At 42.7% G+C, this 22304-nt stretch overlaps 1 protein-coding gene across 1 annotated transcript in view; it reads left to right on the top strand.

Annotated features, from left to right (window-relative positions):
- Positions 1 to 22304, top strand: part of ABCA12 (ATP-binding cassette, sub-family A (ABC1), member 12) — a 53566-nt gene that overhangs the window by 11230 nt on the left and 20032 nt on the right. Inside the window, exons 13-28 of the mRNA XM_009706478.1 lie at positions 969 to 1148; positions 2644 to 2959; positions 5548 to 5662; positions 7014 to 7343; positions 8233 to 8302; positions 8402 to 8536; positions 9239 to 9394; positions 10178 to 10355; positions 11885 to 12103; positions 12756 to 12952; positions 13356 to 13516; positions 15442 to 15666; positions 16846 to 16984; positions 18344 to 18596; positions 19851 to 19937; positions 21147 to 21240. Of these exons, the coding sequence (XP_009704780.1) occupies positions 969 to 1148; positions 2644 to 2959; positions 5548 to 5662; positions 7014 to 7343; positions 8233 to 8302; positions 8402 to 8536; positions 9239 to 9394; positions 10178 to 10355; positions 11885 to 12103; positions 12756 to 12952; positions 13356 to 13516; positions 15442 to 15666; positions 16846 to 16984; positions 18344 to 18596; positions 19851 to 19937; positions 21147 to 21240 (2855 nt within the window). The remainder of the gene's footprint in view (positions 1 to 968; positions 1149 to 2643; positions 2960 to 5547; positions 5663 to 7013; positions 7344 to 8232; positions 8303 to 8401; positions 8537 to 9238; positions 9395 to 10177; positions 10356 to 11884; positions 12104 to 12755; positions 12953 to 13355; positions 13517 to 15441; positions 15667 to 16845; positions 16985 to 18343; positions 18597 to 19850; positions 19938 to 21146; positions 21241 to 22304) is intronic.

The raw sequence follows: 22304 nt of genomic DNA, 5'->3' as shown, positions 1-22304 counted from the left end.
AAAACCAAGGGATTAGATAAAGGTACCCAGGCTGGTGAAGCCAAAGGGATCATTACAAGAGATGCTTTGCTGGAATTTGCTGTTCTCTGGTGGTCTTGCATGGTCCTTCAAAGTGAGAGTTGCTGATCTGCATTATGGGGATCATCAGCTAACAGCAGTGGTGGATACATCCCCCGTTGGTGCACAGCATGATGATCACAGTCCCTTCCTAGCTGGTCTTATTGCCCCTACTTGCTTTTTCAGTGAGTGGCCATACATGTCAACATAAATCTGGATTACACCAGCAAAACCCAGCATAAACCAAGAGTGGTTGGTAGTCTGTTGCAGTCAGAAGGGTATTTAGATACTGTTTGTAATGACCCCTGTGTTATTTCATGAGTAGCATCTCCTGTCTTAACTCTCCATAAAATCATCATGCTTGCAGCAGCTGTTCCATATTAGTTACACTGCATTATACAGTCACCTTTTAAAACAGCCAGGAAACAGCAGTGTCTTTATTAAACTGTGTTATCGGGTTTAGTACACACATCATCACAACAGACATAACTTTTCCTTGATGTGCTTGGATAAAGCACATTCTCCCCTGAGACATAGCAGCTCAACAGACGAGTTGATTACATCAAAAACCATAAGATGTGGAATGAATGGTGAGCATCATATACGAGTCTAAAACCTCAGCAGGTTAGTAGCAACTTCAGCTTTGGGATGGCTGTCACATCCCATTGCTGGCGTCCTCCCAAAGGCACACTCACGAGCATATTACAAATGATTAACATAAAAATTGGGTCAACAACATGCCTTCATTGCACTGCTAAGTGCAGAAATGTATTTTATACTTAATGTTTAGTATGATGGGTTTTTTTCTTTCTTTCTGGTGTCATTGTTAGTATGAAGAGTGGAATGATGGGCTTTTTGTTATGTGTAGTGATGCTACTGGTTTTGTTTGTGGTTTTCTTTTTTTTTTTTAGATGATATTCGGCTGGAATTACAGAACAACGCTGACATTGTCGATCAACTGAATACATTAGCTACCCTTGCTGTAAATGTGTCCTCCTGTGTCTCATTTAATCGCATTCAGGCAGTCAGAAACTTAGAAGAAATGGAAATGGTGGCTAAAGAGCTGTTTCTGAAGAACGAGCTTTTTGCAAGTATGTGACAGTCTTGAATTCCCCTGTAAATTAAAGTTAGCCTGGTAAAGGGTGGGAGTCCAGCATAAGAAGCTTGACTTTCCACCAGCAGCTCCCACCACACAGCAATCGATTCTGAGCCAGTGTGTGTGGGACCTGCACACTGAGACCTCCTTATGGCAGGGTTTTACACTCTCCTTTTTATACCTCCTCTTCTCTTACACCTCCGCTGTCTGTATAGAAAGCCTTTGGTCAACTGTTGTTTTCTCTTGGTTAATTCTCGGTTTGAATGAAATTTCACTGCCCTTTGGAGATCTTCATGATGGCTGTGTTCTTTCGGACCCCCGTAGGAAAAGATGCTTTAATCGAGAAAAATATCATAGAATCACTTAGGTTGGAAAAGATCTTTAACATCATCAAGTCCAAATGTGAGAGAGTTCAATTTATTAGAAGGTCATAAAGCTCTTGAAGTTCCAGCACTGCAATATTATATTGGGGCTTCTCAGTCACACTTTTCACATTTGTGGAGTCAGATTGCAGCTTCAGATCATACCGCAGAGAGGGGCAGGGGAGAGCAGAGAATAGGAACTTACGTTCATTTGGATGATACAAATGTGTCTAAATTTTTGAAGAATGCCCAGTATCTCCTCAATCAGGTTTTGCTTACAAGTCTTGTGACCTGTTTGGTTTTATGCCTCATAATTGAGGGGTAGATGGATAGAAACTTTTTCTTTTCTTGGAATTTCAGATCCTGGTAATATTTGTCTATTCCCATAAAAGCAATTTTCTTCCATGTTTGTCCTCCATTCTGTCATATGCTTTATATATAGAATAATCAGGAAAATACTCTGTAGAGAAAAACTTCAGTGGTTTTGTCTCTACTCAAACAGACATTTTAAAGAAAAAAAAAAGTCCTGTCTGTCAAACTGTATCTACAGCATGCCATTTCCTAACAGGAACTTGCAAAGCTTTTATATTCTTTGACGTCTCAGCTTTGCAGGAATTTGTGTGGACACAAAAATATGTGTATAGGTCATGAACGATTTTCAGTACTACATTCCTGAGGTTTTTATGTTACAGCATCACTATATGAGCTGTATTGATGGAGCACCTTTGGGCACGTTCATGAGAGGTGCGTGCGCTGAGTGACATACCTAACAGATATCTGACAGTCCATGTTAACAGCAAGATTTTTCCAAATACAGACGGTTATTTTGAGAGCTTTTGGGATTTGAATGCTCAGTGGGAAAAGATTTAAAGGCTCTGGCAGTGTATTTCGCACCCAGAATCGTTGGTCACATTTGAAAGTAGGAGTAGCTGCAGTGATGTATAGTTTCCACTTCTAGGCCCTCGATAAGCAGCCTACCCATCTGAGCATTATTTGTGCAGCAAAGAAATGAAATGATGGACTGTAATGTAGAAAAGGCTTATAAAACTGAGGAGTTCCTGCGTACCTGTGTGTACTGCTCCTGTGCTGTCGACTCTGAAGGAGAGCCTTTTCCCTTTCTTTTCCAAGGTATCATTTTCAAGCTGCCTTCAAGCCGTAGCAGCACTGGACGCTCAGTTGATGGGGACTTGGCCCTCCCTCCTGTGCTCAACTACACCATCCGAATGAGCAGCAGGATCACGCAAACCACCAACAGAATAAGGGAGCGCATCTGGACGGTGGGGCCTCACAATTCCACCTCCCAGAGCCAAATTTACAGCCGGGCGTTTATTTATATCCAGGATAGCATTGAAAGAGCCATTATTGAGTTACAGACTGGCAAGAATCCAGAGGAAATAGCTGTTCAAGTCCAGGCCATGCCTTACCCCTGCTACAATAAGGATATGTAAGTTTGTGTGGCTTTTGTCTTCATGCTTTGTGTCAGCTCATCTTGTCTGACTGGTGGAGTTCAGCAGCTGCGCTGATCTCCTTAATACCATGTTAACATGGCATAGAAATAATTTCGGTTTGTGTTTTGTGATTGTTTGTTTTTTTTTTTCCAAGGGTCTGAACAATGGAAGGAATTTTGGACTGTAATATGAACGGCCTATGTTTAGTTTGCCTAATCTTTTGTTTTCAGTGCTCTGTATGTACCTGAATTGTCATGGTAACCATAAGTTTTACAGCAGGTAAAATTCGTTGTCCCTGTTTTACTACACATGGTGGAACTGAGACTGGGGTTGGCAGGACTTAGGTTAAATATGAATACTGACTTGTTTTGCAGGTGTTTACATGCAGACCATGCAGCAGAACTTAGAAAATGTCTTTATTGGGCAAAAAAAGAGTCGCTAGGTTTATGAGCTTTGTTCCTAGAGATTGCTATCCAGCTGTGCTATTTGTTATTCATTCCAGTGATTCTAGCTAATGTTCAGTGTGAATAGTTCTCAATACAGGTGCCTCTCGATGCTTTAAGAGGGAAGATGAAATTGTACCATTCATCTCTGCAATAATGAGGGAGGATAGAGAAGCTTTTAATGTGCCGAGTTGCCAGGGTTAACAGCCTGTTATACAAAGCGGTGCAGCGTGAACTGTGTGTGGACCAGAATAAGTTTTGAATGGTGAAGCAGATCAAGAAGTTTGGATCATCTTCCTTTCTGTTCATCTTGAGCTAGATCTGCGGCTAGTATAAACTGCATCTCTGCCAAATGCAATAGAGGGAAGCAAATCTCTCACAGCTGAGGACCTGTCCCTCTGGCAGGGCAATTTTAGTCTGTGTTGGAAAGCTGGCAACAGGGCACTTCCTCAGAGTTGTTACCCTGACCGCAGCTGGTGGCCAAACTGAGTGAATAACACACAGGGAAGGGGTTTCAGTGTCCATCAGAAAGCACTGAAGGATGTTCGGCAAATAGTATTGGTAGGTTGGATGGTCACTTCACCTTGACGTGAGGGTCTCCCTTGGACCAAAAGTACAGACTAGACCTAGGAGCTCTTTCTATTGAAAAGCCTGCGTGTCTACTCCATGACCTAAAAGATTATCTGGGACCTATAGCTGTAGGAGCTATAGCAGACCCATTAATCTCCTGTGTCAGCCTGTCACTTGAGAGCTGGAGACCTACGATCTCTTCTCAAGGTAACAGCATGCAAAGTGCCTGCAAGTATGCAGGCAGTAAGCATTCAAAGCAAATGTCAACTTCTTGCAGCAAATATGTGGATTATTGCTGTGAGATAGTTTTGGACAATGATTAACTGGCTGCTGGAGGCATTTACTGCAGTGCTGTCTGCTCCTTTTTTGGTTCTTGGGCTACTGAGAAAACTGCTTGCCTTCAGGTTTCCCTCCCCACACCAGGCTCAGAGGGACACAAGTTTGCTCAATTATTAAAATACCGAAAGGCTTTGGATTTGCATCCAGTAGAAGACATTATAAAATGACTGTTTATCGATTGTTATTACATAGTTACCATCCTGTATGGAAAAGAAGGGAATATATATACCACTACACAGAAGGTGTTGGGAAATGGTGAATTCTTAGTAGCCTAGAGATCATGCACAAGGTGGTAGTCAAAAAACCCCTAAACAACAAAGAACTAGTAGAGCTGCTGAAATGCCTTTTCATTGTTCTTTATAAATATGGCTTCATTTGCATGGAAGCATTTCCTGAAAGCACTGGTTTGTGGGAAGCTTTCAGCTTTACAGATAAAAAGATTAAAACCAAATGTAATCATATTAATTTCTTACTGTTACGGTACATTAAACCTTTCCTAGGAATAACACTGATCTTTTTTTTTTTAAGCCAGGTTTAGAAATGAGGGAGGAAAGCGTTAAGCCCTGTAGATACAATGAAGTGAATCTCCTGCTATAAAAACTTGCTTTCCATCTCAAAAAGAGAAATTTACTGTTGGCTGTTGTTGTCTTTTTTCTGTGCACATTTGGCACAGGAAGAAGGTTTTAACTAAAGTGAGGAGCCAAGAATTGTGAAGCCCATGTTGTAGACCTGGATCCCCAATACCTGTCCTATGGGGTAATAGGACAGACACTCTGAGGGGAAGCACCTATATCCAAACGCCAGCACCAGGAAATATGGCCTGATAACAAAATTTGGCCATTATATCTATTAACAGAACTGGAATTATATCTGGCTGCTGTGATGCTTCAAAATGGGATGCACCCCATCAGAGAGCCAGGAGATGCCACTGCCCATGGCGGTTCTTCCTCCTCCCAGTGGTGCTGCTGAGCAAAACTTCCAGAATGCATCTGGAAATCCCTCTGTGATTTAAAAAGAGAAAAAAGATTTTGAGCAGTCAGGAGTTTGATGAAGACACAATCCGATGCAATGGCAAAATAGCCTTTTTCTAATTATTAATTATACTCGACGTTTTGAAATATAAGCATGTCTTTTCTTGTGCCAAAGTATTATTCTGAAAAATATATTCTGTATAAAGCTTTAATCCCCAGAACATTTCATATTCAGCTAAAGCCTGCATTTGCCTTTTACAGGTTCTTAACCAGCGTGACCTACTCTCTTCCATTTGCTCTGATGGCTGCCTGGGTGCTGTTTATAGCTGATTTTGTTAAGACACTTGTTCAGGAGAAAGATCTGAGGCTTTACGAGGTACGGTGAAACTTCCTGGAGCGTGCAAAATTATAAACAGATTTTCGTTATTAGTGGGTAGTATGTTTCATGTACCATATTAAATGGAGCAAAACAAGCATTAAGGAAAATAATATTCTAACTACTTATTGTTTGACCTGCGATGTTTGAAGTCTGACATTGTAACCAAGCTCAAAACCATAGAAATGCGGGGCATTTGCCCTTCAAGTGGTGAGAATATTGCTTTGCAGCTCTGAACACTGGAAACATGGAGACCTTACAAAATTATAAGTTTTCTGAAGATTTAAAGCTCTGTAAAAATTGACTTTGAGTTATACCTACTGGGGACAAAGACATGAGAAGTGACTTACTTCCTGTCCTTGAAGTTGTTATACTTAATATTTCAGAAGGTGCTACATATTACGTCAGCTCCTCTGAAATGAAGTTCTTCATTCAAGTTGCCTGTTGGAAAAGAAATGACATTGAGACATAGGGAATTTATTAAATTAACTCAGGTTTTCAGCGTGAACACCGCCAACAGAGATGAGTAGCGTGGAACTTTTGTACAACTAAGCTTCAGCAAGCAACAAAAGCTTGAGCAGATTTGTGTTTTATCCGATACCGTAGAAACAAATACTGATTCACCAAAAACATTTCCAAGAAAGGGCACTCTGTGAACTGTGATGAGATTGAAAATGAGTACCCCAGTGGGTAGCTGACAGCACCTAACTCTAGTTTAGGGAACTCAGTTTCACTATTTCTAAGAACCAGGGTGTCAGTAATCTTTTTAGGTGTGTAAATAATCTACAAGAAGACACCAGCACCTGTAGTTTCTTTTGTATTTATCAATACAAATTTACAGTTTTATACTAGTTTTGTGGACTGGATCATCAGCTAATATAAATTAATATTGCTTCCTTATAACCATGGTAATTTAGCTATCATTTGTTGTCTTGGGGTTCTGTGAGAAATGGCTTGGTTTCAAAGATTCTTAAGAGCTTTTACACTCAAGCCACTGGATCAAGTAGCTTTATTTAAAAAAAAAAACCCAACAAAAATGCTTTAGAAAAGTTACAAATCTAAGGCCAGAAGTTGCTTTGGAGCTTGTGGGCTGTGACGCTTCGTACTTGCAGATCCTGTCTGTGCTGTTCTTTTGCAATAGACTGCTTTGCAAACCTTGGGGCATTCCAGAAACGTGAGTGCCTGGTTTCTTCCTAGTTATCAACATGCAGTATGCCAAAGTATGAAAGAGCATGGTTTGGTTGCGTGACCTGTCCAGAAACTGAAAAAAGAAACAGTTCAATATCAGCAGAAAGATGTCTTAATAAACAGTTGTCATTTGTGGTTCTTTTTTTCACCTTTCTCTCTGTAGTACATGAAAATGATGGGTGTTAATGCCAGCAGCCATTTCATCGCCTGGTTCATAGAGTGCGCCATCTTCCTTCTAATTACCGTCACCTTCCTCATCGTTGTTCTAAAAGTGGGTGACATCCTCCCCAAAACAAACACAGCACTCCTGTTCCTGTACCTTATGGACTACAGCCTGTCCATCATAGCCATGAGCTACTTCATCAGTGTTTTCTTCAATAACACCAACATAGCAGCCTTGGTGGGCAGTCTCGTGTACATCCTTACCTTCTTCCCCTTCATCGTGTTGCTTGTCATCGAGAATCATTTCAGTTTCTCTGTGAAGAGCCTACTGGTGAGTTCTGCTTTTCAATAATAGGGAGCACGTGTGTGGAAGCAGACACTCACCTTCAACAAACTTCAGCTCTTACTATAGCTTGTGTCACAAATATACGTGAGTTGGATGCCTTTCTAAATTCCATCAGTGAGTGTTGACAGGTATGACAGCACAACAGGAGAGCTGGCCATGGCCTGTTTGAAGAAGACCTGGAATTAGTTGTATCCCATGACTGAAAGCACTACTTGTGGAATTTTAGTGAGTTCCCACCTGCCAGCTGATTCAGAGTAGTTTGAGCTACGTACTTTGCCCTTTCAAATTGTAAAGCAAGATGGGTTACTTTCAACCACTGCGAAAAAGAAGGGTGTCTGAGTAAGAAGTTTAGGTAGCAGGGCTGTGAAGGAGGTCTGGCTCTGTTCGTCCTTTAGTTTCACGTATCTCAAATTCCTAGCTATGGAAATAGACATAAAGCCTTGTTTGTCACCAAGGGTAGAAATAGGTAGGTAGTAGGTTCCAGAAGTCAGACTTGTTTTCTTTGAGTCACCAGTTTCAGGAAAGGACATCTATTAATGCAAGTGGTAAAATTATTAACCACATGGCAGGTAATTCTCATGCACTGCTGTATTTCAAAGCCTAAAATAAAGCCCTGTATGAGGAAGGAAGTTGGGTCCTGGGTGTGGAAGCAAAAGAAAGGCAGGCTCTAAGGAGACATTACAGCCCGTCACCAGAAGTACTGTCCATCATAAGCCTGGTCCAGTGCTCTTTGTGACTGTTGGGAAGGAAAGAAACCTGCTTATTTTTCTGGCTACTGGACCAAGCCAATGAGAGATCCAATTGATTGACTGACTTGATTTCTCTTTGAGACTAATTCATAAGTTCTTTGTTTTCAATTTTGTTTATTCCACAGAGTCTGTTGTCTCCAACTGCATTCAGTTATGCAAGTCAATACATTGCTCGATACGAGGCACAGGGCATAGGTATGTTTATTGTAGCCAAAACTAGGCTTTGAGCTCCCATGGTTGTGATGTTTTATTAAATAATGGGTTCTGTTTGTATTTCTAAATTCCTTTCTGCAGGTCTGCAGTGGGACAACATATATAAGTCCCCAATGATTGGAGACAACACCTCCTTTGGCTGGATGTGCTGGCTCATTCTGATAGACTCTTTCATTTACTTCATTCTGGGATGGTATATAAGGAATGTTTTCCCAGGTAAGGATACAGAGCATTGAGGCTGGTGCTGTACCATGTCTTCTGGCAAACAGTGAATACAGTGCTGGCTGATTGCATGGTCCAGGCAGTAAGGCAGTCTGCACGCACAGGATGCCTCTGTGTCTAGATCAAAGGGAGCATGACTTTGTGGATGTCCGAGAGTATTAATGAAACTGAGACATAGCAGAGCAAGGCAGAATTAGGGTTCCTCTGCTTATCGTGTGGGTAGATGGGTCTCCTGAAGAAGCTGAAGCCAAGGACATGGGACGATGTGTTTGTCGTCTGGTGGGTGAAAATGAGAACAGAGCATGTTAGCCTGCATTTGTCAGCTGAGTGATTTTGTGTTGTGTTACTTATATCATTTGATTTCAAAAAGTAATTCCTGCCTTGGGCAAGAGCCAGTACGTTTGTCTTTTGCTTTTCTTCCCCACCTAATGAAGCAGTCCACTGGCATACGGAAGTCTGCCCAGTGGAAAATGTAAAGTACTCCTGCCCTCCAGCTATGAAGTTACTCAGAATAACAAATCAGTGAATGCTTCCTATTATGTCAATCAGGCAAATTCTTTACCAAGTATCAGTAGTACATGAGCACATCAAGAGGGGAGAGATCTCTGTGGAGTTTTTGTGCTATTTTGAGTGCACCCCAATAGTGATAATTCCTCAGAAAGAGATACGTGAATAAGATTCCTCTTCTCCTTGCAGGTAGATATGGCATGGCTGCTCCCTGGTATTTCCCATTGCTTCCATCTTACTGGGTCGAATACAACAGTTACCTCCCCTTCTGGAATGAGAAACGCAGAGGCCTTCTCTTCACCAAGCTGATGTTAAGGAAAGAAGCCACCCTCAACAATAAGATATGTATGTGAATGCTAGATGGGGTAGTGGTACTAACTTACATTTTAGGTAAACGAAGCCAAATTTGTAAAGGGACAGCATACTTATAAAGCACATTTCTCTGTTGATCCTTATTTTGTAGCACAGGAAAAATTGGAAGCTGTTACTTATGTGAATGGAGATTTGGCTTTTAAATTATACTTGTTCTTCCTATTTGGTGTGGAAATCCAGTACTGATTTTTCACATGCATATTTGTGTATGTTGTAGTTGGGCAGTTACCTTAGATGCATATATTTCAATCTACAATGATCTGTGTAGAAATACACTTTTCGTTGTGCAAGCAAATATGGGTTTCCACTTGGCAAAAGGGATGTGTACTGCTTTGTTCATCTCTTTAAATATTTAGCCTGTAAAATATTGTGAGATCCCACATAAAAGCTTGCTGATTCTACCTAGCTGAAAATAACTCAGTGCTTTTGCTGTGTGTCCTCCAATTTTCTGTGCTTGCTTAGTATAAATTAAGTTAGATGCTCCAAAACATTTAAATATGAGACCTTTTCAACAGTGATTAATGCTTATTGTCAGGAGTTATTAGAAGCTGCAGAAGTAAAAAGGAGAAATCCTGAAGAGCTCAAAATGATAAAGATCCTATGAAATGTTCTCTACATTCCTAGCTGAAAGGCACCTACTTTGGCTTTTGTATTTTGTTTTTAAAAGCCCTGCTTATCACTGAGGTGAAAAAAAGTAGCACAAACACCTGCTGCGGTATAATAACTGTCCTCTGACCCTTCCCTTTGATGTCAAAGGTGCCCCCCTTCCTCACCTGGAACCGGAGCCCACTGATCTCACCTTGGGAGTCTCCCTCCGTGGCATAACAAAGGTTTATGGATCCAAAGCTGCAGTGGACAACCTCAGCCTGAACTTTTATGAAGGGAATATCACTTCCCTGCTGGGCCACAATGGAGCTGGGAAAACTACAACCATGTGTGTATCCTTTCAAGCTGCCTTTTTTTATACTGTGGGGCATGATCAGGTGAATGATAGAGCAAGTGGGGCTGTGCAGTGTTGGGAGACTGAATAAGGCGAAATCTCTCTTAGTTTTATCTTGCCCATGGATGAGCTCAGCAGTCCCTTCATCTGTTAGAATTAAAGGTTCTTTTCTGCTTAGGAATATGCTTTTTAGTCTGGCAGGATACCTGTAATACACAGCACAGCGAGTGTTCTAGCATTTTGTTCCGTGACACTTTGGTGCCTGGGGTTAGGTTGTTCTGAAAGCTGTGGGTAGTTTGTGCACACACCAAAGCTGAAGTGATAGCAAGAAAGCTTAGTAAAGGTTGACTTTAGCTGTACAAACTCATGTGCTGGCTGGGCTCGAATGGCAGTGGGTTAATACATTGGCCTTTCAGCTCTGCCAGCCTTGGCATTTATAAATTATTATTTAAGTTGTTAGATAACAGCACTAAAACAGACCTGTAGAACTTGATTTCTCTACTGATATATATGTGCATCACTCTGAAAACAACACTAAGCTGATAAATGGAAGCCTCAGAAGAGCCAAAAACAATAAGACAGATGTGTGCTTCATCTCCAGCTTATTATCAATTAATCTCAAATTCCGTTTGCAAAGTGTAGGCAAAGATGATATGCAGAAAAGTGTAATAGCTTCTTGAAACTTAGTGCAGGGTTCAAATTCTGAATAAGGTCACAAATTACTTCTTTCCTTTATAATGATGGTTAAAAGTCCCAGAGGAGAGAGAAGCTCTGGGAAGGTGAAGGGCAGTCTGAGATGCATCTTCTCCCTTTAGTCCCTGCAGGACAGCACCAGAAATAGCCTATAATGTGCAAGTAGTTATTCTGAGCAGAGGGTGTTTGACTCAAGTCTGTTGGGTATTGCTAGGTAGGTAATTCTTTGCTTGAAGTAGATGAAAGTACTGCCCACTGTGAGGTGTCTTGTCTGGAAGTCCTCTCCCATTTCTTGTTAATAATGGCAGTGAAATCAGGTTTCCATGCTCTGATGTGGTTAGTAAGATGAAGGTGTGGTTTTCAGTCTCTGTTGTGGTTAGCCATATGAGGCTGTCTGGATACTGCGGACAAACCTCAAAGAATGAAGAATAACTGCATTAAATGAATTCCCAGTGATTAAATTGGAAGTCAAGGGCATTCATGAGCATTGATGTATGGGATAGGCAATGGTCTGACTTAGGGAGAAGGTGGCTGAAGAAGATAAAAGTACATGTGGAAAGCAGCCAGAGTGCAGTGTGTGAGCACGGTACTTGCCCTCACATTCCCGCAGAGGGGTACGAGGATGTCCTTTGATGTTAATTGGCCACTGCTCGGCCGAAGCATGGTCAGACAGCAGAATAAGCAGTGGTCAGTGGTCTCTGGCTGAAAGAAGTGGGATGGTGCTGTAAGGAAATGTTGAAAGTGGTGATAGGTACAGGACCATGTGAAAAAATTACCTATGGCTTTCTCCTTTTTCTAACTTCCTTTTCTATTGTTTTTGTCCCTTTCAGATCTATTTTGACTGGGTTGTTCCCTACATCATCAGGTACTATCTTTGTGTATGGCAAAGACATCAGGACTGACCAGGAAATTATCAGGAAGAACATGGGTGTGTGTATGCAGCACAACGTGCTCTTTAACTACCTCACCACAAAGGAACACCTACTGCTCTATGGGTACATCAAAGTCCCTCACTGGGCTAAACAGGAGCTCTACCAAGAAGTGAAGAGGTATAAAAATGGCAGGATTGGAGAAGGGAGAGAGGGCTGTCAAAATTATTGTGTGGTAGTGCTATCGCCACTGCAAAGCTCAAACGAATGCTTTTGAGGACCACTGCAGGTGCAGCGTAGAGTTCAAATAGTGCCTTGGTCTGACTAGAGGAATATATTGATATCTGTGGCTGTAAGAAAACAAGATCTCTTCTCCAGGGGGTTTACAAGCTCCTGTGGCAATTCTTTGGAGATGAATTTGTAGGCCTAAGGGTCTAGTCCTTGCTGCTTTACAATTTTCCCCAGGAAGAGATTTAATCAACCAGTCAGAAAGATGATGTCGGCTTTATTGGTTCTGTGGAGTAGTGAAGCAGCCAGAACATCCCAGGGAGTTTGGATCTTGGTGTTCTCAGTTGATGAGGTTGAGCCTTTAACCTTGACTTGTCAGATGGAAACTTTGAAAACATCCTAAAAAATATGTTTTAAATTAAAATCCCAGTGACTGAGCTACAGGGTGAATCATCTGCCTGCACTGTGACCATTCAGTAGAGCAGTCCATACTTGAGCAGTTTTTCATTTGCAGTTATGGTTTTTTTGGGTATTTTCAGATTCTCTGCTTTTAAAAGATGCCTGAAGGACAACCTTTGGGGGTTGTTTTTTCTTTGTTTTCAAGGACTTTGAAGGAGACTGGACTGTACGGCCATCGTCACAAGCTAGCTGGCTCCCTGTCTGGAGGGATGAAGCGGAAGTTATCTATAGCTATTGCTCTTCTGGGTGGATCAAGGGTGGTGATACTGGATGAACCAACCACAGGGGTAGATCCGTGCTCGCGGAGAAGTATTTGGGAAATTATCTCCAAGAATAAAAAAGGTACTGTGATGAGACGAGATGCTACCCAGTGGCAAAGGTGATTCATGTCACTTTTGCAAATAATGGTATCAGTGGCTTTGAACTGTGGGTTTTGGAGACCACAGAGAACAAATTGTGGGAGACTGGGATGTTGCAAGCCAGCTGGGCGCATCCCGGTTGGTTTCTGTAAATTCTCTCAGTGTCATCGGAAAAGTAACTTTACCATAATAGACAATTTACAATACAGTAACTTTCAGCTCCTCTCTAATGCTGCCTTTCATCCAGTTTCACCAATAATTACAAAAAAGCACAGTCGATTTTCGCCTAATACTTTGTGTCCCCTCATTCAGCATAGCTTTTACCTGTCTTGTGTAATCATGTGTGTTTATTCTGTGGTGGCTGACATCAGCTTTGTATTTTCCAGGCAGAACCATCATTCTCTCAACACATCACTTGGATGAAGCAGAAGTTCTGAGTGACCGAATCGCCTTCCTAGAGCATGGAGGGCTCAAATGTTGTGGTTCACCGTTCTACCTCAAGGAGACATTCGGTGATGGATACCACCTGACACTCACAAAAAAGAAGGTTTGTGTCTGAGTTGGTCCTAAATTTTTCAGCATCTTGGGTAGGAAACTGAATCAGTCATATGACTGAAGGAAGGAGGCATGGCAGAGCGTCCCACAGAAACAAAGCATGCTGCAGAAGGTTCATCTCAGTCTTGGATGTCTGCAGTGGAATAGTTGTTCCAGTATAATTTTACTTTCATGGAATAAATTCTTTATGCAACGACTTTATGCCCAGGTGAAAATGGGATGTGTTTTGGGTTGAAACACTTACTTTTGGCCACGCAAGTTCAAGAATATGCTGGACTGTTTCCTTGGGCTGCCAGTAAGGTAATTTTTTCATATACCTCAACTGCTGAGATACCTGGGCTACAGTGCAGTCTGCTCTCTGGCTCACTCTGCCTGTCCCATGCTGGAATTCACATACTTTTTTTATAAATATGTTTCCTTCAGAAAGACAGCCTATGTGGAGAGTTCCCCAAAACATGAGAGTCTTAGCTTCAGCCCCTCTATACAACTCTGATCTCAGAATCACAGAATGTTCGGGGTTGGCAGGGACCTCTGGAGATCATCCAGTCCAACCCCCCTGCCAAAGCAGGGTCACATACAGCAGTTGCACAGGATCATGTCCAGGCAGGTTTTGAATATCTCCAGAGAAGGAGACTCCACAGCCTCTCTGGGCAGCCTGTGCCAGTGCTCCTCCACCCTCAAAGTACAGAAGTTCTTCCTAATAGACAAGGCAGAGGTCTGAGCTTGAGCCTCCTGTATCCCCGGTGTACAATGCAGTCCTTTTTATCCTCCATTCCCCACTGGGCCTTAGCAACCTTTTGTGTCCCGTGAGCACAGCCACTGCAGCAGGCACTGCTGGGGGCAGAGGCAGAGATTCTCCTGTTTGCAAGCCTGTATGGAGCTGAGCTAGAGCTCGCAGCAGCTTTGTGGTTGAGGGGGGCCACCAAGGCTTATTCAGGGATGCAAGCACTTACGGCTATATCGGCAGGAGCCGAGTGACATATCCAAGAACAGTAGTGGTACCAAAGAACTATTGAGGGTCTGGGTGTGAGCACGCTGCTTCTCGGTGAGATACGCTAACAGAGCCTGTGGCCTCCACTTCCCTCAAAGCAGAGGGAGGCTCTCCAGTGGGGCCACCAGACCAGCCTCCATGGCCCTTGGAAAACAGGAATGTCAATGCTCTGCTTTATTGAAAAAGAACAGGGTCGCTTTGAGGGTTAAAGGCAAGGCCGCGTGCAGAGTGTGAATTCTGAAGTTCAGAGAAATAAAGCAGATGGGAAGAGTCCATCGATAGTATCTGGCCTGAGGCAAAATGTTCTGCTTGCAAGGAAGGGGGAACTCTGCTCTTGATAGTGTTTATTACAGTGCTGTTGGTAGCCCCAGCACGCAGAATAATGTGCAGATACCATAACAGATCAGCCCATCTTCCAAGTTGCTGGCAGTATAGATAGAGAAAATGAAAAAAGACCCATGTGCAAGCCCTGTTCTTCAAGGGAAAAGAGTGTATTTGTGCTGGCAGCCAAGCTCAGGTGTCAAGCTCTCTTGTGGCTAGGCTTTTTCTCTGTTGTACTACAAGCCCTCTAGCCAGTGCAAACTGGTGGATTCAGCCCAATCCCAGTATCCCTGTAGACAGAGGGAGCCCAGCAAGATCTTGGATGGACCAAGATGGGCACAGTGCCTCACAGAATCACAGAATGTTCAGGGTTGGAAGGGACCTCTGGAGATCATCTAGTCCAACCCTCCTGCCGAGCAGGTTGCTCTGCAAGGGCCGGAAACCCACTTTCATCTCCTTTTGATGTTTAAATTGAAATGTTGCATACCTGGACTGAGATCACCTACCAGTTATGCTCTGGGACAGGATTTGGGCTAAATTCTGTGGTAGGAAGTTTGACCTTGCAGCCCTCTCAGTGACCACATAGTGTTTTCCTCCTTTTTCAGAACATGATAGAGGAATGTGACACCACAGCAGTGACCTCCTTGATCCAGTCCCACCTCCCGGAGGCTTATCTCAAGGAGGATATTGGTGGAGAGCTCGTGTATGTGCTTCCCCCCTTCAAGTCCACAGTCTCAGGGGCCTACCAGGCACTTCTCAGAGCCCTCGATACCAGGTTGAGTGATCTTCACCTTGGCTGCTACGGGATTTCAAACACAACTGTGGAAGAGGTATGAGCTCAGGATCAGCTCGATTTAATTAAATGTTATGGAGATTAACTTCACAGCACTGTGTAACTGCTTTCTGGGCTAGACAGTGGCATGTTTTGTATGTGAGTTGCAGGCAGGGGAAGAAGTGGTTTAGGTGTTCACCGTGTTACACTTACGAACATGTGAGTGTGTAGATGGATTCATAAATCTATACATATATTCATGCACAAAGTGTACCACTGTCTCACCTTGCTAACAGCTTTTTGGCATTTTACCCAGAAAACGAGATACTGGAGTTAGACTAAGGAGAGAGGGCAATGATGTGTTTCTCTTTGAACTATTCTCCTGGTGTCCAAGAATCTGGGTTTGTCTACAGATGCAGTCAGCAGGGAGGGAGTTAGCAAACCATCTAAATGATGAACTTCAGCATGGATGCCGTATTGTACAAGTGAGTCACCTGGTGCATCTCAGAGTAACACAGGCACCTTTCTGCCCATGGGAAATCTCTGGTCAGATAAACACAAACATTTATTTGCATCAGAAACAAGAAGTAGATGATGAGCAGTGATGACCCTTGTCTTGCAGAAAGGATGGAGGGAGATTGTTACCTTTCTGCTCAGAAATTCTTGCTTGCTTTTAAAGTGTTTTCCTAAGGCAGCAAGAATGAGTTATTCAGCATGTACCACATGCAGCTTGGGTGCCACGACTGTGCACGCTCCCAGCATGGAGGCAGCTGGGATTGTCAGAGGCTAGAGGGGGAAAATATCCCAGGGAAACAGCCCTCCTTCTTTCTCCACTGGTGCCACGCAGGGAGAGCCACCTGTGCACTGCTCACTGTGCAGGTGTGGAGGAAGTAGAGTTATGTAGGACTGAGCTGAAATGCAGCTTCATTTACACCTACTCATTAGTCATGTAGCAGGTGGTATTAGGACAAGGTAAGTCCAGGGGCAGCTGCAAAGGTTTAATTTTCCACTGCTGCAGCAGGAGAGAGACAGGAGGTGACAAGGAGCTGGACAACAACAATTTTATACCGGAAAAAAGTGAATTTCTGTCACAGAGCACAAAGGGAACAGAAAAAGGATTGTAATTCATAGTTGCTGCACCAACTACAGCTACAAAGTAGGAGAGTGGATTCTGATTACTGTTTTGGTAAATGGAGTCATTTGGTCCAATTTTCCTTCATATTTTCTTGCTCCATAGGTGTTTCTCAATCTGACAAAAGAAGTAGCAAAGGACCAGCCAGAAGATGCTGAACTGCCCCAACAGCTGCCTGGAGCCAGTGGCCAAATTGGCAGTGATGAAATGTCTATGAGCACGGATACCTTCACAGAAAGAGACGGTACTAAATTACCTCCAGGTTTTACTCCAGATTTGTCACAGATGGAAACAGTGACAGATGGACTGACTGGAGCTCCCCATCTTTTTTCTTTGTTGAAAACCACATTTCACCCAACCAGCAATCACAAAACCAATAAATCACTAGAAGTACAGCACTCAACAGTTGTTTAGATCCACTGGTTTGGAATAGTCTGAATCACAGAATAAATTACAGAGGGGTTTTGTTTGCATCTGCCTTCCTTTAAAGTGACCCAGGTTTTAATCTAATCAAATACAGTGTGTGGGTGAAAGAGCAAACGTATACCTCAAAGTAATTGTTGTAATTGATATAGAGGATTATTTCTACATAACTAGTAGATCAGGAGAGAAAATTTGTGGAAACCCCTTAGCCTGTTGCAAAAGCAGCACAGCTCTGAGCTGGGTCCTCCTTGCTGCTTTTTGCTGTGTCCCGGCCGTTGCAGTATGGTAAAGCAGCTGAAAGGGCCAGACAGTGGGATAAATTCACGTTCAGAAGAGAATCAAGCTACACCAGTATCTCTGAGGGTTTGAGAGCTGCAAAAGGTGGCACAGCCCCAAAATGAGCAAATACCTAGTTGAAATGCTTTCTCAGAGTAGAAACATTTTTTGTACTTTTAAATATGCCATTTATAGTTAGGGAGGCATCCAAGGGACAACACAGAGGTATTTTTGTACTCGCTTCTCAAAGCTAACCTGAACTGTAAATGTTACTGTAAACAGTAACTCATACGCGTAGAGAAGTGTTTTGTGTCGCTTCTAATAACAGCACTGAAAAACATTTGCTTCATGTTGTATTATGTAAGTTAATATTTCATAAAGAGGAATAGGTTGCACAGGATTTGCCTCTGCTTTTAGTATACCACAACCCACCCTGTCCATTCAAAAGATCAACTGGCTTATGTGCCTTGTTTTCTTATTTCAGGATTAATTCTCTTATTGATTTGTCTGAGGACCTACTTTCTAAATTAGGAACATTGTCAGTTGGCAAATATGAAACAATAATACGTTTCCTTTGTAAGTTGCAGCTGGGTAGGTACGATGTAGATAACTTCTTGCATCTGAGGCCTGTGCTCCTCTTGCACGGTCTCAGAATGAATTCACTGTGTGTACGCATTTGAAATTAAACAAAAAAACCTGATATTACATAAGCTTATGACTCGAGCCAAAATCTGAGTCCTGTCCTAAGCCTGACCCTTCCGTGTGTTCCAACTTAGTAGTTTTGATTTGTCATCTGTAAAGGAGTGCAGGAAGCTAAATATACTCCCAGGGCACTGTAACCATAAGTTCCCTGCATTTCACAAATGGTGATCCGTGACAAAATGCGTTCTTCTTTTGTACCCAGATCAGCTCCTGATTAGATCAAAAAGCCTGCAGGGTTTGCCATTGCTGCTTAAAAAGACATCAGCTTTGTTCATTAAGAGATTGCACCATACTCGGCGTGATGTCAGAGGCTTCATTGCACAGGTCATCCTCCCAGTCCTCTTTGTGATGGCTGCGATGGGACTTGGGACTCTGAGAACTAAGGAAACCGAATATCCGGAACTGATTCTTTCTCCCTCTCTGTACGGCACATCTGACCAGGCAGACTTCTTTGGGTGAGTGGTGTTCTTTGTGATCCTTAAACCCATTTGTTTATAAAGAGCCAGTTTTACCATCACAGTTATTTCTAAGCACATCTGGTGGAAAAGTGTTATGCAGATAACATGTAGCTATGTTACCGGTGTAGTTATGTTATGCAGATAACATGTAGGAATCCTGTTCCTAAGGGATCTGTGGGGGAGATGGCTTGGCTCAGACCAGCAACCAGAAAGCTTTAGAAAAACACCACCTCAGTTGGAATTAACTGAAATATGTGAGGAATATTCTTTGTGTTTCCCATTGGAGTCTTCCAGCCCTGTGACAGCCATACTGTCCCATAGGGATTTTCTGAATATATATACTCTTCCCCTGATGTGTAATGGAGGTCCCCACATCGGTTGTCTCCAACGTTACAACTCTGGGATCAAATTCTGTCCATCTTGTGAACTGTCAGCGTCGTCCTCCTCTCTGTCAGTACGGGACATGCTTTCCTGTCCAGGCTCCCCTAGTCCAAGGCACGCAGTCAGTTTGAATGGCATGCACTTTTTCAGTGTGATTCAGTGTCACCACTGAATTATTTCACTGTCCTTAAAAATCCTGTTACCAAAATGATTATAATTTGTATCATTCTGATTTCATGATGTGAACTGCTGTCTTTCTCCAGTGGTTCTCAGCTTTAAGCCAGAAATATAAAATTTATCTCTAAAGCAAGCATGTCTGCTCTTGGGTGTTCATTCCCAGGACTGCTCATGCCTTTCTACTTCAGTCCTGCTAGATGGGGGAATGAGCCAGAACCGCATGTCTGAGTCCTCTGTTCCTAATGTTCTCTGCTTCTCCTGATGGATCATTGCTAGAGAGCTGGATCAGAAGCAAGAAGCGTCTTCTTGAATGACCAAAACAAAATGGCTGTCACAGATGAGAGACTTGATTGAGATAAGACTGGAAGCAGTGCCTGAAAATTGCAGTAGATGCTTTTTTCCTGGAAACAGAATCTTGATTGTCCAAAAGTTCATCAGTATCTGGTTTGGATTTAGACGCAGCAAATCACTAGAGTGGTTGTGCAGCTCTGAGCGACGAGCAGTCCTTTTAAACTTGTGACTGTCCTCATGTACTGCATGTACTTAAGTGATTTGCAGGGCTAGTACCACAAATAATCATTTATTTAACATCTTAAATAAATCCTGTTTCACTTAGACAGTTTTCCTCTGCTCAGTGGTAGTAGAAGTACCTTGAATGTTTTCCTGTTTTCTTTTTTCTTTGTTCAATCTTAGGAATTTTAATGAAACCACAAATGCTTTAGTCACTTCGATGCTTGCTTTCCCTGGAACAGATAACACATGCATGAATGAAAGCAATTCGTAAGTAGTTCTTGGTTTTCTTCCATTTAAATTCTGGATCTGCAAGAGAACTGACAAAACACTGTTAACCATTAGACCTTAATAACCATCTTTGATCATCTGCAGGATTTTCATACATTGGTGCCACATGCAGAGAAAAAAAAGTATCTCCTGCCTCTCTTCAGATTGACTTGCAGACTCTTTCAGCTCATTAGGAGATGTCTAACTGGCCTTTTGCAGGCAGGCGCAAGCTTGCACTGCTCACAGACTTGAGCTGGCGGGATGCAAGTCAGTTCTGAGCAGGGAGCTGTGTAGTCGTGATTGGTGTGAAGCAGACCTTAGCCCTGCCGACCACCTGCGTGGCTCCCATGTGGCTTGGAGCGAAGGTTTGCATCTACCAGCACAGAACTGTAGATATTCTTGAAAACAGGGAACTATACTGTGCTTTAAGGCTGAGACTGGGACTTCCACACAGTCACAGGACCTTGACACTGGTGTTCTTTGCTTGCCTTAAGAAGTATTCACCACCACAAGTGGACTCCTTTATTACTATAAGTAGTAAGGAAGCAGCTTTGGTGGTGGCAGGCTGCCAGGACGAGTGCAAGCTATTCTTGTACCTGGGAAGTAGTCCTTGCCTCCCCAGTAATCCCAATTATAACACTGAGCCCACCCAGAAAGTTCTCAGCATAGCTTTTGTTACCTATATCTAAAAGCTGCGCCGTGAGGACTGATTTGTTTCGGGCTCTGCAGATAAGTTTTCAAGCAATTGGTAAAATCCCGGGCAGACTTGCATGCTTGTGCATGCCACATATCTGCAGGCAAATATTTATACTGAGTATTTACAGTGACTGTGAAATCAATACAGTCCATCACAGGACTCCCCACTTATTGCAATGACAATAGCCCTTTTCTCTGCACTGTAAGGTGATTTTGGCCTTTGCGTGCTAACTCCTTACACTGTCTACTGTGGGAATGAAGTGGTGTCTGGATTCCTTCTAATCAGCTGGACGAATCCAGGCACAGAGAGCAGTAGTGAGGGCACTCTGCCGAGAGGCATTGAAAGCAGCGGGAAGATGGGTATTCCCTGAAGCACCCAGAGCTGACAAGAAGGTCTGCTTTTCTGCTGAAACTACTCATGGCCATCCTTGCTGTCATTAAACATGACAGCAATTAGCATCATTTGCACACCTAAGCACAGAGAACCTCAGAGGAAAATGTGTTTGTTTTTAGGCAATGTTTAAAGGAGGACATGCTTGGCCAGTGGATTATCAGTGGAAACCAGAGAACTGAGTATTCTGCCTGCAACTGCACAGATGGCATCCAGGTAATTTGAATAAACCCAAAAGTGAGGGGGGTTGGGGGGATGTTTGAGGGCCTTGTAGGCTGGGAGTGGTTTTGTGGGCAGACGTGACATTAAGGGGAACTCAGTGTTCAAATTCCTCCTGTCTCTTTTTGGCCTTATTTATTTTCTACACTGGATACCCACTGTCTGCACCACTTTGGGAACAGAAAAGGAAACACTGTCCTCAGAAGATTTGCATGCTAATACATCTGCCTTGCTCCCTGTGGTGGGAAAGTGTTTAACGGTGTTTTTCAATGTTGTATGATTGTCCCATTTAGCAGAGGTGAACATGTATTCAAGAGGAAAATTGCATTTTATACAAGCACTGTCATTATATGAAAGCACAGCTATTATTGCTGTTTGCTCTTCAGAATTTAACTTTATGCAAAGTCTAGATCCATCTGTTTTTACTCTGCTCCATACTATAAATAGTGATGATTAATAATGTTAGCTATTGGCATTACAGTGGTACACACAGAACCAGATATGGGGACCGTTGGGCTTAGTGTCTTTACGTGCACATGGGGAAAAGGCAGATTCTGCCCCAAAGATGTTACAATTTTACAGTCCATTTTGAAGTTAAGCTCTCCTCTTTCCAGTGCTGTTCACCTGTCTTCAGCTTTTTTTTCCAGTAGGAAATCAGACTCATGGCACAGCATGATGCTGTTTGTAAGATAAAGCATGTACTTAGTTGAATGTTCCTAGTTATTCCTTCAAATGCAGCTATTTTATGTGGTTTTCTAGATGTACACTTAATTTCACATCATTAAAAGTATTGGCATCATTTCTTTGGTAAGGCAGGATAATGTTCAAAGCTGCTTCTCACCTCTAGCAGGCACAGGCAGGTGTTCCTCAGCATGAAGGAAACTATTTTGTGTATTCTGATGCAAAGTTATGAACAAATACGCAATGGGGGAGGCCAGGGTTTTTATTATGGATGAGCTGAAAGAAGCAGCCAGCATGCTGTCTGGTAGGACACTTCAACCTTATGAAACAGTCAAAGTGACTTTGACCCTCAGCATGTTAAATTATATATTCAGGACTAA

Source organism: Cariama cristata, unplaced genomic scaffold, assembly GCF_000690535.1.
Source record: "Cariama cristata isolate BGI_N322 unplaced genomic scaffold, ASM69053v1 scaffold4658, whole genome shotgun sequence".
In the NCBI taxonomy this organism is placed as follows: domain Eukaryota; kingdom Metazoa; phylum Chordata; class Aves; order Cariamiformes; family Cariamidae; genus Cariama; species Cariama cristata.
Note: the sequence above shows the minus strand (reverse complement) of the source record. Positions and strands in the feature narration are given on the sequence as shown.